This window comes from Heterodontus francisci, unplaced genomic scaffold (assembly GCF_036365525.1).
Source record: "Heterodontus francisci isolate sHetFra1 unplaced genomic scaffold, sHetFra1.hap1 HAP1_SCAFFOLD_397, whole genome shotgun sequence".
In the NCBI taxonomy this organism is placed as follows: domain Eukaryota; kingdom Metazoa; phylum Chordata; class Chondrichthyes; order Heterodontiformes; family Heterodontidae; genus Heterodontus; species Heterodontus francisci.
Window position 1 is genome coordinate 1,346,236 of NW_027140767.1, and position 13,403 is coordinate 1,359,638.

The following is a 13,403-nucleotide window of genomic DNA, read 5'->3' on the forward strand; positions in this document are numbered from 1 at the left end:
AGCCAATCATAATCTTGTGCAGTTCATCAAATCTCCCAACAATCGCCTTTGTTCTCAGGGAAACAAATCCAGTTTTCCAATCTAACCCAACGCATCACTGGAATCATTCTGCAAAAACTCTTGTACACCCTCTCAAGGAGCCACACATCCTTCCTAAAGTGTAGTGACAAGGACTGGATGCCAAACTGTAGTTGGGGGCCTAAAAAGAGCTTTATACATGTCCAGCATTATTCCCCTGCTTTTATACTCAATGTCTCTGTTGATGAAGTCCAAGATTCCATATGCTTTACTAACCAAGTTCTCAATATGTCCTGCAACCTTCACACATCGATGCATTTTACCCTCAGGTCCTTCTGCAACTGTGCATTCTTTAAAAATGTGCCATTAAGTTTATATTGCCTCTCCATCTTCCTTCTGCCAAAATGCATCACCTCATGCTTGTCATTATTAAATTCCATCTGCCACCTCTTTGCCCATTCTGATAGCCTATTTATGTCCGATTGCAGGTGGTTCACATCATCCTCACTGTTTGCCACACATCCAAGTTCAGTATCATCTGCAAATTTTGAAATTCTGCTCTGTAATCCAAAATCCAGGTCAGTTAAATATAGCAAAAAGCAATGGTCCAAGCACTGATCTTATGAAACACCACTGTCTCCCATCCTCCAATTTGAAAAACAACCATTTACCAGAACTTGGTGTTTTCTGTCCTTGTGCTAATTTTTATCTAATTGGACACTGACCCTCCTATTCCATTAGCCTGAGTATTCCACTAGGCTGTATATTGATGCATCCGCTAGGTGACAGAGGCCACCTATGCCGAATTGTGTTGCTTACTCCCTCAACAGGGTAAAACAGAATGCCAGGTCCCGTGGCTTTGCCAGGATAACTGGATTCCTGATTGTGTACGTGACTCTGCCGAGCCCCCATGTCAACCAGGAGAGGTAAAATAACTGAAAGAACTCTCTCTCCATTAGTCTGCTGTTAGCGTATGAGAATGGCCAGTACATCTTGTTGGTCAATGTCCACTATCCTCGCAACTGCCACAATACCTTTATTCTGACGCAGTCAGCTGTTCACACCATCTTCAGGATGCCACGGAGAACCAGAATGTTACTCCTCACAGAAAATGGCTATGCCCTCTATTCATGCCTCAAATTCTACACACCGAAACCCACTTCCAAGCCAAATAAACACCTTGCCAGGAATATAGTGGAACAGACCATTGGTGTGATGAAGCAATGCTTCCGATATGTGAACCGATCCGGGGGAGCCGTCCAGTACAAAATGGAACAGGTGTCTGGCTTCCTGGTGTTCTGCTGCACCCTTCATATCATGCCCACCAGAGCTCCTAAGTATCGTCACCTCACTCCATGACAATATGAAAGGCACAATTCAGCATAGCAGCGCCTCATCAGACCCCTTTCCTATCTTGAGTGGCGTGAAACAGGGCTGTGTTCTCGCACCTACACTGTTTGGAATCTTCTCTCTGTTGCTCTCACATGCGTTCAAGTCTTCAGAAGAAGGGGTGTTGCTCCACACAAGATCAGGTGGCAGGTTATACAACCTTCCCCGTCTTCCAGCGAAGTCCAAAGTACGGAAAGTCCTCATCAGGGAACTCCTCGTTGCTGACGCTGCTGCTTTAACATCTCACACTGAAGAGTGTCTGTCGAGACTCAGCGACAGAATTGCGGCTGTCTGCAGCGAATTTGGCCTAAACCATCAGCCTCAAGAAAACGAAAACATCATGGCACAGGACGTCAGAAATGCTCCATCCACCAATACTGGCGACCACACTCTGGAAGTGGTTCAGGAGTTCACCTACCCAGCTCAACTATCACCAGTAACCTGTCTCTTGATGCAGAAATCAACAAGCACGTGGAAAAGGCTTCCACTGTTATGTCCAGACTGGCCAATAGAGTGTGGGAAAATGGCGCACTGACACAGAACACAAAAGTCCGAGTGTATCAAGCCTGTGTCCTCAGTACCTTGCTCTACGGCAGCAGAGAGGCATGGACAACGTAATTCAGCCAAGAGCGACACCTCAATTCATTCCATCGTCGCTGCCTCCGGAGAATCCTTGGCATCAGGTGGCAGGACCGTATCTCCAATATAGAAGTCCTCGAGGCGGCCAACATCCCCTGCATATACACCCTACTGAGCCAGCGGCGCTTGAGATGGCTTGGCCATGTGAGCCGCATGGAAGATGGCAGGATCCCCAACGACACATTTAGAGATACAGCACTGAAACAGGCCCTTCGGCCCACCGAGTCTGTGCCGAACATCAACCACCCATTTATACTAATCCTGCACTAATCCCATATTCATAACAAACATCCCCACCTGTCCCTATATTTCCCTGCCACCTACCTATGCTAGTGACAATTTATAATGGCCAATTTACCTATCAACCTGCAAGTCTTTTGGCTTGTTGGAGGAAACCGGATCACCCAGAGAAAACCGACGCAGACATTGGGAGAACTTGCAAACTCCACACAGGCAGTACCCGGAATCGAACCACGGGTCCCTGGAGCTGTGAGGCAGCGGTACTAACCACTGCGCCACTGTGCCACTGACACATCGTACAGCGAGTTCGTCACTGGTATCAGACCCATCGGCCGTCCTTCTCTCCGTTTTCAAACGTCTGCAAACGTGACATGTAATCCTGTGACCATTGATAACACGTCGTGGGAGTCAGTTGCCAGTGATTGCCAGCGCTGGCGGGCAGCCATAAAGGCGGGACTAAAGTGTGGCTGGAAGAAAAGACTTAGCATTTGGCAGGAAAAAAGACAGAAGCGCAAGGAGAGAGCCAACTGCGTAACAGCCCCCACACCCAATTTTATCTGCAGTGCCTGTGGAAGAGTCTGTCACTCTAGAATTGACCGTTAGAACCACACCAGGCGCTGCTTCACATTTATTCAACTATATTTATTTATAGTCCATTCTATTACAGTTACTATCCACAGAAATAAAATATCGACAGACATTTTGATAGAAAGCTCTGCCCTGTAATATTGCTCCCTTAATTTCACCCTCGGTGGCAAACATCAACAAACTGTATTACTAGACACATACAGTAAATGAAGCACAGAATTTAGAATAATCAATAAAATATTAGAAGTTCTGATAAACTTTCAAACTTGAGCATGTTCTACAGATATTAAAATTCAGATCAATTTCAGAGCACTGATGTCAATTCAGCAACAATTGTTAATCACAGTCGTACCAAATCACAAGCAGTGGGCTGGATTTTAATAGCCTGCCGCCGCTGTCGGCAGTGGGCAGAGAAATGGCAGCCCGCATGTGCAGGCCGCACACCGCAGAGCCGCTGCGAGGATTAGCCAGGGCGGCCTGCCCCCCTGCAATTTCACATTCCTGACCACCCCCAGGAGCTTACTCATTGTCTCTCGAGACAACGAGGCAAATGAACAAGAAGAACCCACGTTACTTTCTTTTCTTACTTTAGTCACATGCCAGATACTCACCAAACACTTACGCTCTTCCCAAGCCAATCACCTACCTGCTTGCCTGTGATGTTTAATGCTATGTTTGATTTAAATTAAATTGAAAGCTTACCTGTGTACTCACCCCGCCGGATCTCTGTTCCCCTGCTCTCTCGGGTATCGCTCCTTCCCGCCGCCTCTGTGATGCTGTTAAACCTGCTGCTGGTTTTGCACTTTCCTGCTGCTGGTCTCGCTCTTTCCCGCTGTTCACCGACTGAGTTCTCGCTGCCTCTGCGTTGCTTTTATCTTCGCTGCTGGTGTCGCTCTTTCCCGCGGCCTTCGACCAGAAAAAGGCATTCGGAGAGTGTCTTCTACCATTCCGGTTCCCACAGGCCAACTTCCCTTAACCACCAGGGATCCCCCATTCTCCACCATTACACCAATCTGAGACACCCCATCACGGCATTTCCTTGGTCACCATCCTGCAATAAAAAGTGCCAGGAACACCTTGTGTTAACATCTGTATCCAACAACACATCCCCAGTTCTGGAAACATAACGCAACCGTTCACCCTTGTGTCTTCTCTTAGTGACTGTCTTGTGGATTCCCTCGAGTTACCTAATGCTCCTACACAATGTTTCCCCAGTGGCTGCAGCATGTCTGGTGGAAGGCTGCTGACTTTCACTGGGGGAGACTGCAGATGGCCTTGCAGGACGCCCTCGAGCAGCTCTGGGACTTGAGCGCTCGGATTCGGACTGCACCACCTCGACATGGGCAGCAGTAGCCTGGGTTGGCTGATGGGTAACAGCAAGGATGCTGGGGTGTGACAGTGAAAGGAGAACAAATGCTGTCATCCTGAGAGAGGACAGCAGGTTCGTACTCCACGGAGACACTGCCACTCCCACGGGTTGAAACCTCAGAAATCCTAGTATCTACTGGATCAGAAATTGCTGGACTACGGTGAGAGTCTCCATACTCCTTTGAGCACTGATATCCACAGCCACGATGGCAGCAGTCTGATACTGCATGGCAGCAAGTGTGGATCTCATTACCGCAGTCTATCCTTCCACTGCAGCATTGAGACATTATGTGCCTCCCATTTATGATGCAATGGAAGCTGAACAATGGCCACCAGATGCTGTATTACAGCTGGGCCTGCTAGTGCTGTCATGGAATTAGTGACTACTTCAGCAGACCCCTTTTAAGCATGCAGACAGACAACAGCGTGGATCACCCTGCCCGGCACGTAGAATTCATGGAAATGAGGAGGTAGCAGGAAGTTTGTGTGTCAAAAGCCTCAACAGTGAAGGGCATGGGCAGATCCTGCCCCTCTTCCCGAAATCAGTGCACACCTGACTCCCTCTCACTCTTTCTATTTCCCTGTCCCTCGCACTCTCTCTCTTTCTCTCTCTCTCTCTCTCGCTCTTTCTGTCTCTCTCTCTCGTTTCACTCTCTGTCTCTTTCTCGTAGAATCAGAGATTACTGCAACATATAAGGAGAGTATTCGGCCCACTGTGTCAGTGTTATCCCTTTGAAAGAGCTCTCTAATTAGCTCCTCTCCCCTTCTCTTTCCCTGAACGTCTTTTTTCTGCCTGTTCAAGTGTTTGTTAAATTCCTTTTTGAAAGATATTATTGAAACTTTTTCCACCATTATTTCAGGCCATGGATTCTGGATCCCAACAACTTGCTGTGAATGAAAATTCTCCTCATTTGACCTCTAGATCTGTCTTAATTACCTTCAATCTGTGTCTTCTTAATATTGAAATTTCTGACATTGGGAACAGTTTCACATTAATTCTCATACCAATGTCCTTCATGACTTTGAACTTCTCTATTAAATTTAGCCTTACCCTTCACTGCCCTAAAGAGTACAATCCCAGCTTTTCCAAACATTCCATGTAACTGAATTCCCGAATCCCTGGAACTATGTCATTAAAATTCTGTTGCTCCATGTGTCACGTCCTGGGATGTGCCATAGTGTTTATTTTTATAAAGCCCAGGATCTCAAATGCTTTATTAAATACTTTATTAACCTGTCCTGTGACCTTCAATGATTTTAACATAAACTCCCCTGGTCTCCCTGTTCTTGCACTCCTTTTACAGTTGTAACAGGTAGCTTGTGTTTTCGCTCCACATGCAACCTTCAAAAATGTATTATCTCACACATCTGCTGTGACAATTAAAATTTGTGAAGATTGAAGCCATTGTTTTCAGTCCCCGGTCCAAACTTCATTCCCTAGCTACCGACTCCATCCCTCTCCCTGGCAACTGTGTGATACTAAAGCAGACTGTTCGCACCTTGGTGTCATAATATATGCACCTTCACTAAAACAAGCTATCACCACTTAGAAAATCATAGAAAAATCATTTAAAAATCAATGAATTTTTACAGCACAGAAAGATGCCACTTTGTCCATTGTGTCTGTGCCTGCCAAAAAGAAAACGATTCCACAAGCCGAATTCCACATTCCAGCATTTGGTCCATAAACCCTGCAAATTGCTGCTCTTGAGGTGCATCAAGATACCTTTAAAATGAGATGAGTGTTTCGGTCTCTACTCGCCTTTCAGGCAGTGAGTTGCAGTCCCCCACCACACTATGGGTGGTTTTATTTTCCCCTCATCTCCGTTTAATCTTTCCACCAATCACCTTCAATCGTTGCCTCCTCGTCACGGATCTCTCTCCCCACTCTATCGAGGCCCCTCTCAATTTTCTACATTTGTTGTACATTTCAATCAGATTTCCCCTCAGCTTTATCTTTTCCAAGGAGATCAACCCAACCCTTTCCAATCTTTCCTCAGAGCTGCATTTCTCCAGTCCTGGCAACATCTCTTCCATGTCCTCTCCATTGCAATTGCATTGTTTGCGTAATGCGGTGACCAGAACTGCACACTGTATTCAAGTCGTGGCCTAAATAATGAGTTATACAGTTCCAGCATAACCTCCTTGCTCTTACATTCCATATTTCGGCTAATAAAGTAATGGATTACAGATGCCTTCTTAGTCACCTCACCGACCTGTCCTGCTACCTGTGGACATTTACTCCAAGGTCTCTCACTTCCTCTACACCTCTCAGCATTCCGCCATTACCTGTGCATTACTTTGCCTAATCTGACGTCCCCAAATGCACCTCCAGGTTGAATTACATAGTCACAGACAGAGACACACGCATACATGCACACACACATCACAGACTACGCACACGCACATACACTGACACACATACACGCACAAACAGCCTCATATGCATAGACCTTGCATCACATCGCAGGCAAGGAGCCAGACACAAATACACATACACACACACACACAGACACACACACGTCTCACCCCAACCACAGAGCCAGGCATACAGATAAACACACACAGATGCAGCAATCACGCATGCATGCAGGCACACACATAGCCACATAGAGAGCAAACACCAGCACTGAGTCTGACATGCACACACACACATATATATGTCACACACATACTGACACATGCGCACACACACACACACACTTTGTCACGCAAATACAGCCACACACACACACACACGCACACACACACATACTCTCCCGCGCACACATCAGAGCTCAGGCACTGAGCCAGATACACACACACACAAACACAAACACACACACACACACGCAGATCACACCACAGGAAAGGTGGAAGGAAAGTCAGACACACACCCGCGTGTGCGTGTGCACACACATACACAGATCGCACCCCCACCACTGTGACAGACATACATACACACATAGATACACACACATCCCTTGCATTGAACCGGATACGCACACACACACACATACACAGACACACTTTACAGGCTAGACACGGAGTCAGGTGCAAACAGACTCAGGCACACACAGCCACAGACATATGCAGCTCACACCCCAGCTCTGAACAAAATAGGATTGAGTCAGACACACTCAGACAGGCACACACACACATACACACATACTCAGATCACACCACAGGCATTGGGACAGTCAGACAGAGCGACACACACACAGATCACACACCAGCGTTGAGCGAAATAACACTGTAACAGACATATACACACGGACACGCACTCACACACGCAGATCACACCACAGGCATTGAGACGCACACACACAAACACAGACTCACTCACACACATCACATCGCATCTCATCACAGACACTGAGCCTGACACACAGACATACAAACAGACACTCGCTGACAGACACAAACACTCACAGACACATACACTCACGCACACACATCACAGGCCAGGTACTGAGCCAGACACACACACACACACGCACACACGCACACACATGCACGCAGATCACACCACAGGAAAGGTGGAAGGCAAGTCAGACACACACTTGCGTGCACGTGTGCACACACACACACACACACAGATCGCACCCGCACCACTGTGACAGACATACATACACACATAGATACACACACATCCCTTGCATTGAACCAAATACGCACACACACACACGCACACACAGACACACACACTCCCACGCATACACATACACACACACACACACACTCCCACGCAAATACAGACAGACAGACACAAACACACACACACACAAGCACACACATCACATGACATTGCAGGCAGGAATCACACACACATTCTTTTTGGGCCTCCTTATCTCGAGAGACAATGGATACGCGCCTGGAGGTGGTCAGTGGTTTGTGAAGCAGCGCCTGGAGTGGCTATAAAGGCCAATTCCAGAGTGACAGGCTCTTCCACAGGTGCTGCAGAGAAATTTGTTTGTCGGGGCTGTTGCACAGTTGGCTGTCCCCTTGCGCCTCTGTCTTTTTTCCTGCCAACTACTAAGTCTCTTCGACTCGCCACAATTTAGCCCTGTCTTTATGGCTGCCCGCCAGCTCTGGCGAATGCTGGCAACTGACTCCCACGACTTGTGATCAATGTCACACGATTTCATGTCGCGTTTGCAGACGTCTTTTTAGCGGAGACATGGACGGCCGGTGGGTCTGATACCAGTGGCGAGCTCGCTGTACAATGTGTCTTTGGAGATCCTGCCATCTTCCATGCGGCTCACATGGCCAAGCCATCTCAAGCGCCGCTGACTCAGTAGTGTGTATAAGCTGGGGGTGTTGGCCGCTTCAAGGACTTCTGTGTTGGAGATATAGTCCTGCCACGTGATGCCAAGCATTCTCCGAAGGCAGCGAAGATGGAATGAATTGAGACGTCGCTCTTGGCTGGCATACGTTGTCCAGGCCTCGCTGCTGTAGAGCAAGGTACTGAGGACACAGGCCTGATACACTCGGACTTTTGTGTTCCGTGTCAGTGCGCCATTTTCCCACACTCTCTTGGCCAGTCTGGACATAGCAGTGGAAGCCTTACCCATGCGCTTGTTGATTTCTGCATCTAGAGACAGGTTACTGGTGATAGTTGAGCCTAGGTAGGTGAACTCTTGAACCACCTCCAGAGCGTGGTCGCCAATATTGATGGATGGAGCATTTCTGATGTCCTGCCCCATGATGTTCGTTTTCTTGAGGCTGATGGTTAGGCCAAATTCATTGCAGGCAGACGCAAACCTGTCGATGAGACTCTGCAGGCACTCTTCAGTGTGAGTTGTTAAAGCAGCATCGTCAGCAAAGAGGAGTTCTCTGATGAGGACTTTCCGTACTTTGGACTTCGCTCTTAGACGGGCAAGGTTGAACAACCTGCCTTCTGATCTTGTGTGGAGGTAAATTCCTTCTTCAGAGGATTTGAACGCATGTGAAAGCAGCAGGGAGAAGAAAATCCCAAAATGTGTGGGTGCAAGAACACAGCCCTGTTTTATACCACTCAGGATAGGAAAGTGCTCTGATGAGGAGCCACCATGTTGATTTGTGCCTTTCATATTATCATGGAATGAGGTGATGATACTTAGTAGCTTTGGTAGACATCCGATCTTTTCTAGTAGTCTGAAGAGACCACGTCTGCTGACGAGGTCAAAGGCTTTGGTGAGATCAATGAAAGCAATGTAGAGGGGCATCTGTTGTTCACGGCATTTCTCCTGTATCTGACGAAGGGAGAACAGCATGTCAATGGTCGATCTCTCTGCACGAAAGCCACACTGTGCCTCAGGGTAGACGCGCTCGGCCAGCTTCTGGAGCCTGTTCAGAGCGACTCGAGCAAAGACTTTCCCCACTATGCTGAGCAGGGAGATTCCACGGTAGTTGTTGCAGTCACCGCGGTCACCTTTGTTTTTATAGAGGTTGATGATGTTGGCATCGCGCATGTCCTGGGGTACTGCTCCCTCGTCCCACCACAGGCATAGCAGTTCGTGTCGTGCTGAGAGTATAGCAGGCTTGGCACTCTTGATTATTTCAGCGGTAATGCTGTCCTTTCCAGGGGCTTTTCCGCTGGCTAGGGAATCAATGGCAAAACACATAGGCACGCGCAAACACACACACGCGAGCGCGCATATACACGGAAAGAGCAAAGACACACGTAGAACACACCACAGGCATTGAGACTTAAATGCACACACACACACACTCTTTACACATCAGGCAGTGAGCCAGATACAAACACACACACGCAGCTGACACCGCAGGTAGTGAGCCAGGCCCACGGTTAAACGGAAAAAGTGATCACACTCAGGTACTGAGACAAACAGACAGCCATACTGACTCACACAGATCACACAATGACCACGGAGCCTGGCACACACACACACACACACATACACACATATAAAGGCAGAATGCACCCCAGGCACTGAGAAAAATATACCCACACATACACAGGCTCGCACATATCATACCACAGGTACTGAACCAGTCGTACACACATACACAAAAGCATCACACTCCAGCCACTGAGCCAGACACACGCGCGCGCACACACACACACATAGCACACCCCAAGGACTGAAAAAGATGCACACGCACATACACAAAGACAGACAGACACAAACACACACATACACGCACACTTCATACGCCAGGCACTGAATCAGATAAAAACAGACCCACACGCATGTGACACACACACGCACACACATACACTCTCCAGTACATACATCAGAGCCCAGGCACTGAGCCCGACACACACACACACACACACACACACACACACACACACACACACACACACACACACACACACACACATAGCACACCCCAAGGACTGAACAAGATGCACACGCACTTGCACAAAGACAGACAGACACAAACACACACATACACGCACACTTCACACGCCAGGCACTGAATCAGATACAAACAGACCCACACACATGTGACACACACACGCACACACACTCTTCAGTACATACATCAGAGCCCAGGCACTGAGCCATACACACACACAGACACACAAACACACATAGCACACCACAGACACCGAGCCAGGCACACACACATACACAGACACACACTCACAGACACACACACTCACAGTCACATACACACAGACCTATAATACCCCAGGCACTGAGCCAGACATGGACACTCACAGACACGCACACAAAGCACTGACCTAAACCGTACTGAACCACATGCGCAAACACACAATCACACATCACAGCCCAAGCACAGAGCCAGATACATGAGCACACATTACATTGCAATCACTGAGCCAGATACACACACACACACACAGATCACACCCCAGGCACTAAACAAAACACACACAGACACGCACACCAAATCTCAAACTGCCCCTGGTATCCTTCCCAAGCAAAGATGAGGTCCGGGTCTCCAGTCATGTTCCTGGTCCTTGGCCTGGTGTGTTACTGGCAGTGGCGCCGACTAGCTGACTGGCCCTGATGTCCTCGCCACACTTATCTAGGGTCTAGAGCTCCAGCGATGTTCCTGCTCCCAGGCCTGGTGTAGTAGTGGCAGAGGATTTACAGAGGCTTCGTCCCCTCACCTTTTCATCCATCGTGGGGGCCTCCACTGGCTCTACTAAATTAACCCTCATGTCTCCAGCATAAATAACTGTCACTGGTACAATAATTATATATATGCTAAATGTGGTAAAATAAATTTACAAACGTCACCCCGAAATCCTTCAAACTGTTGTTTTTAATTCCCAACCTGATGTATAATTTCCTGATAATTTCCTTTGTTTGCAGTTAACTTAGTGACGATTGAGATTATTTGTTTCATTGATTTTTCAGTGGACTCATTTCCAATTATTGCTTTGAAATAATTGAATTCCGTGCTGTCTGTCACAGGTGAGGGAATCTTTCAGTCAGTCCAAACTTTAATTTTCTATACAGAGCAAAGTGCTGGAGACGCCGCAAATCATAAATAAAAACAGAAAATGCTGGAAATATTCAGCAGGTCTGGCAGCATCTGTGGAGAGAGAAACATGGTTAATGTTTCAGGTCAATGACCCTTTTCAGAACTGGCAGAGTTTAGAAATGGAACAGTTTTGAAACCAGACAAGGAAAGGAGGGGCGGTAAATGCGGGGTGGGTTTAAGGATTGTGAAGGACATTGAGATCAACAATTTCAATATCATCTTTTTATCATTTAATCTCTCCTTCCTTCCACCATATTACAGAACTTTTCATTTGTTCTTTCAGGTCCAGTCATCTCAATACATCACTGGATACAGGAACTCATTTGTAAATCACAATAAGTCCTCAATCCAACTGGTAACTTTGCTCCCAGCCTGATGTATAATTTCTCTGTTGTTTTGTCTTCCTCACAGTTAACTTGCTGACGATTGGGATCCTGTCTCGGGGAAAGTGCGGGCTCTCCAAATGTGTCACTCATTACCTGGTGGCCATGTCTGCGGCGGATCTACTGGTCATTATCCTCGACCTGATATTGAGGCAGATTCCCATTGTTTATTTGCAACAGTTTGAATTCCTGAGGTCCATTCCCGTGTGTAATATCCATGCCATCCTGCTTTATGCAGCCACAGATTGCTCTGTCTGGTTCACCGTTACTTTCACCTTCGATAGATTTGTTGCCATTTGTTGCCAGAAATTGAAAAGTAAATATTGCCGTGAAGAAACGGCGGGTTTGGTTCTGGGAACAGTCACAGTGCTAAGCTGTTTAAAGAACATCTTCTGGTATTTTCTGTTGACAGATCAGTATCAGTTGTGGAACATCCCCTGGTTTTGTGATGTAACAGTGGATGTTCTGGAATCTCGGACCTGGGAAACAATCGAGTTCCTCCACAACATTCTAACCCCCTGTGTCCCATTTGTGATGATGCTCAATGCTGTCACTGTCAGACACATTTTAGTGAGCAGCAGAACTCGCAGAAGACTCCGGGCTCACAGCAGTGAGGAAAGTCACAGAGACCCAGAGATGGAGAGCCGAAGGAAATCCATCATTTTACTGTTAGTTATCTCGGGGAATTTCATCCTGTTATGGGCAGTCCTGATGGTGTTTTCGATATGGAACCGGATGCTCTTTTTGGGGTATGATTCTCTTTTTCTACCTGCATATCTGCTGGAATTGGGCTTCATGCTGCAGTTGGTGAGTTGCTGCACAAACACTGCGATTTACGCTGTGACCCAGACTCAGTTCAGTGAACAGTTGAAGAATATCGTGAAATATCCTCTTTCCCCAATTATTAAATGCATTCAATTGAATCGCTGACTATTTTCAAAAGCCGGGGAGCGGAGCTATCGGTTTCATGACAGAGACTGGGCCGTGCCAAACTCTACGGTGACTGACCGGGGTGGGGCCTGATCCCCATGGTGACTGAGAGGGATCGTGACCTGTTGGTATGATGATTGAGCGAGGGTGGAGACTGTTCCCCATGGAGGCAGTGCGGCGGTGGGCCCTCTTCCCCATAGTGACGGAAGTTGGTGCGGAGCCTATTTCTCAGGGTGACGGTGAGTGGAGGCGAGGCATATTCTGTACCATCATTTACAACATTTATTATATTTAGAACCCTTTCTCAATATTTTTAACCACCTGTAAACATGTCTACATCTTTATAGCCTTTTTCAACCTTTGTAATACTTGAACATTTATAATGCATGGTATTCCTTTCCA

The 13,403-nt window shown here is 47.3% G+C and overlaps 1 protein-coding gene across 1 annotated transcript; it reads left to right on the top strand.

The window, feature by feature from the left end:
* The first annotated feature begins 12,176 nt into the window (after positions 1 to 12,176).
* LOC137360899 (G-protein coupled receptor 15-like) lies at positions 12,177 to 13,001 on the top strand. Its single transcript, XM_068026030.1, has one exon. The coding sequence runs from the start codon at positions 12,177 to 12,179 to the stop codon at positions 12,999 to 13,001; it is 825 nt and encodes a 274-aa protein (XP_067882131.1).
* Positions 13,002 to 13,403: the final 402 nt, after the last annotated feature.

Bases quoted from the DNA above. Each gene is read 5' to 3' on its own strand.
- LOC137360899 (XM_068026030.1), top strand. From the start codon at position 12,177: ATGTCTGCGGCGGATCTACTGGTCATTATCCTCGACCTGATATTGAGG.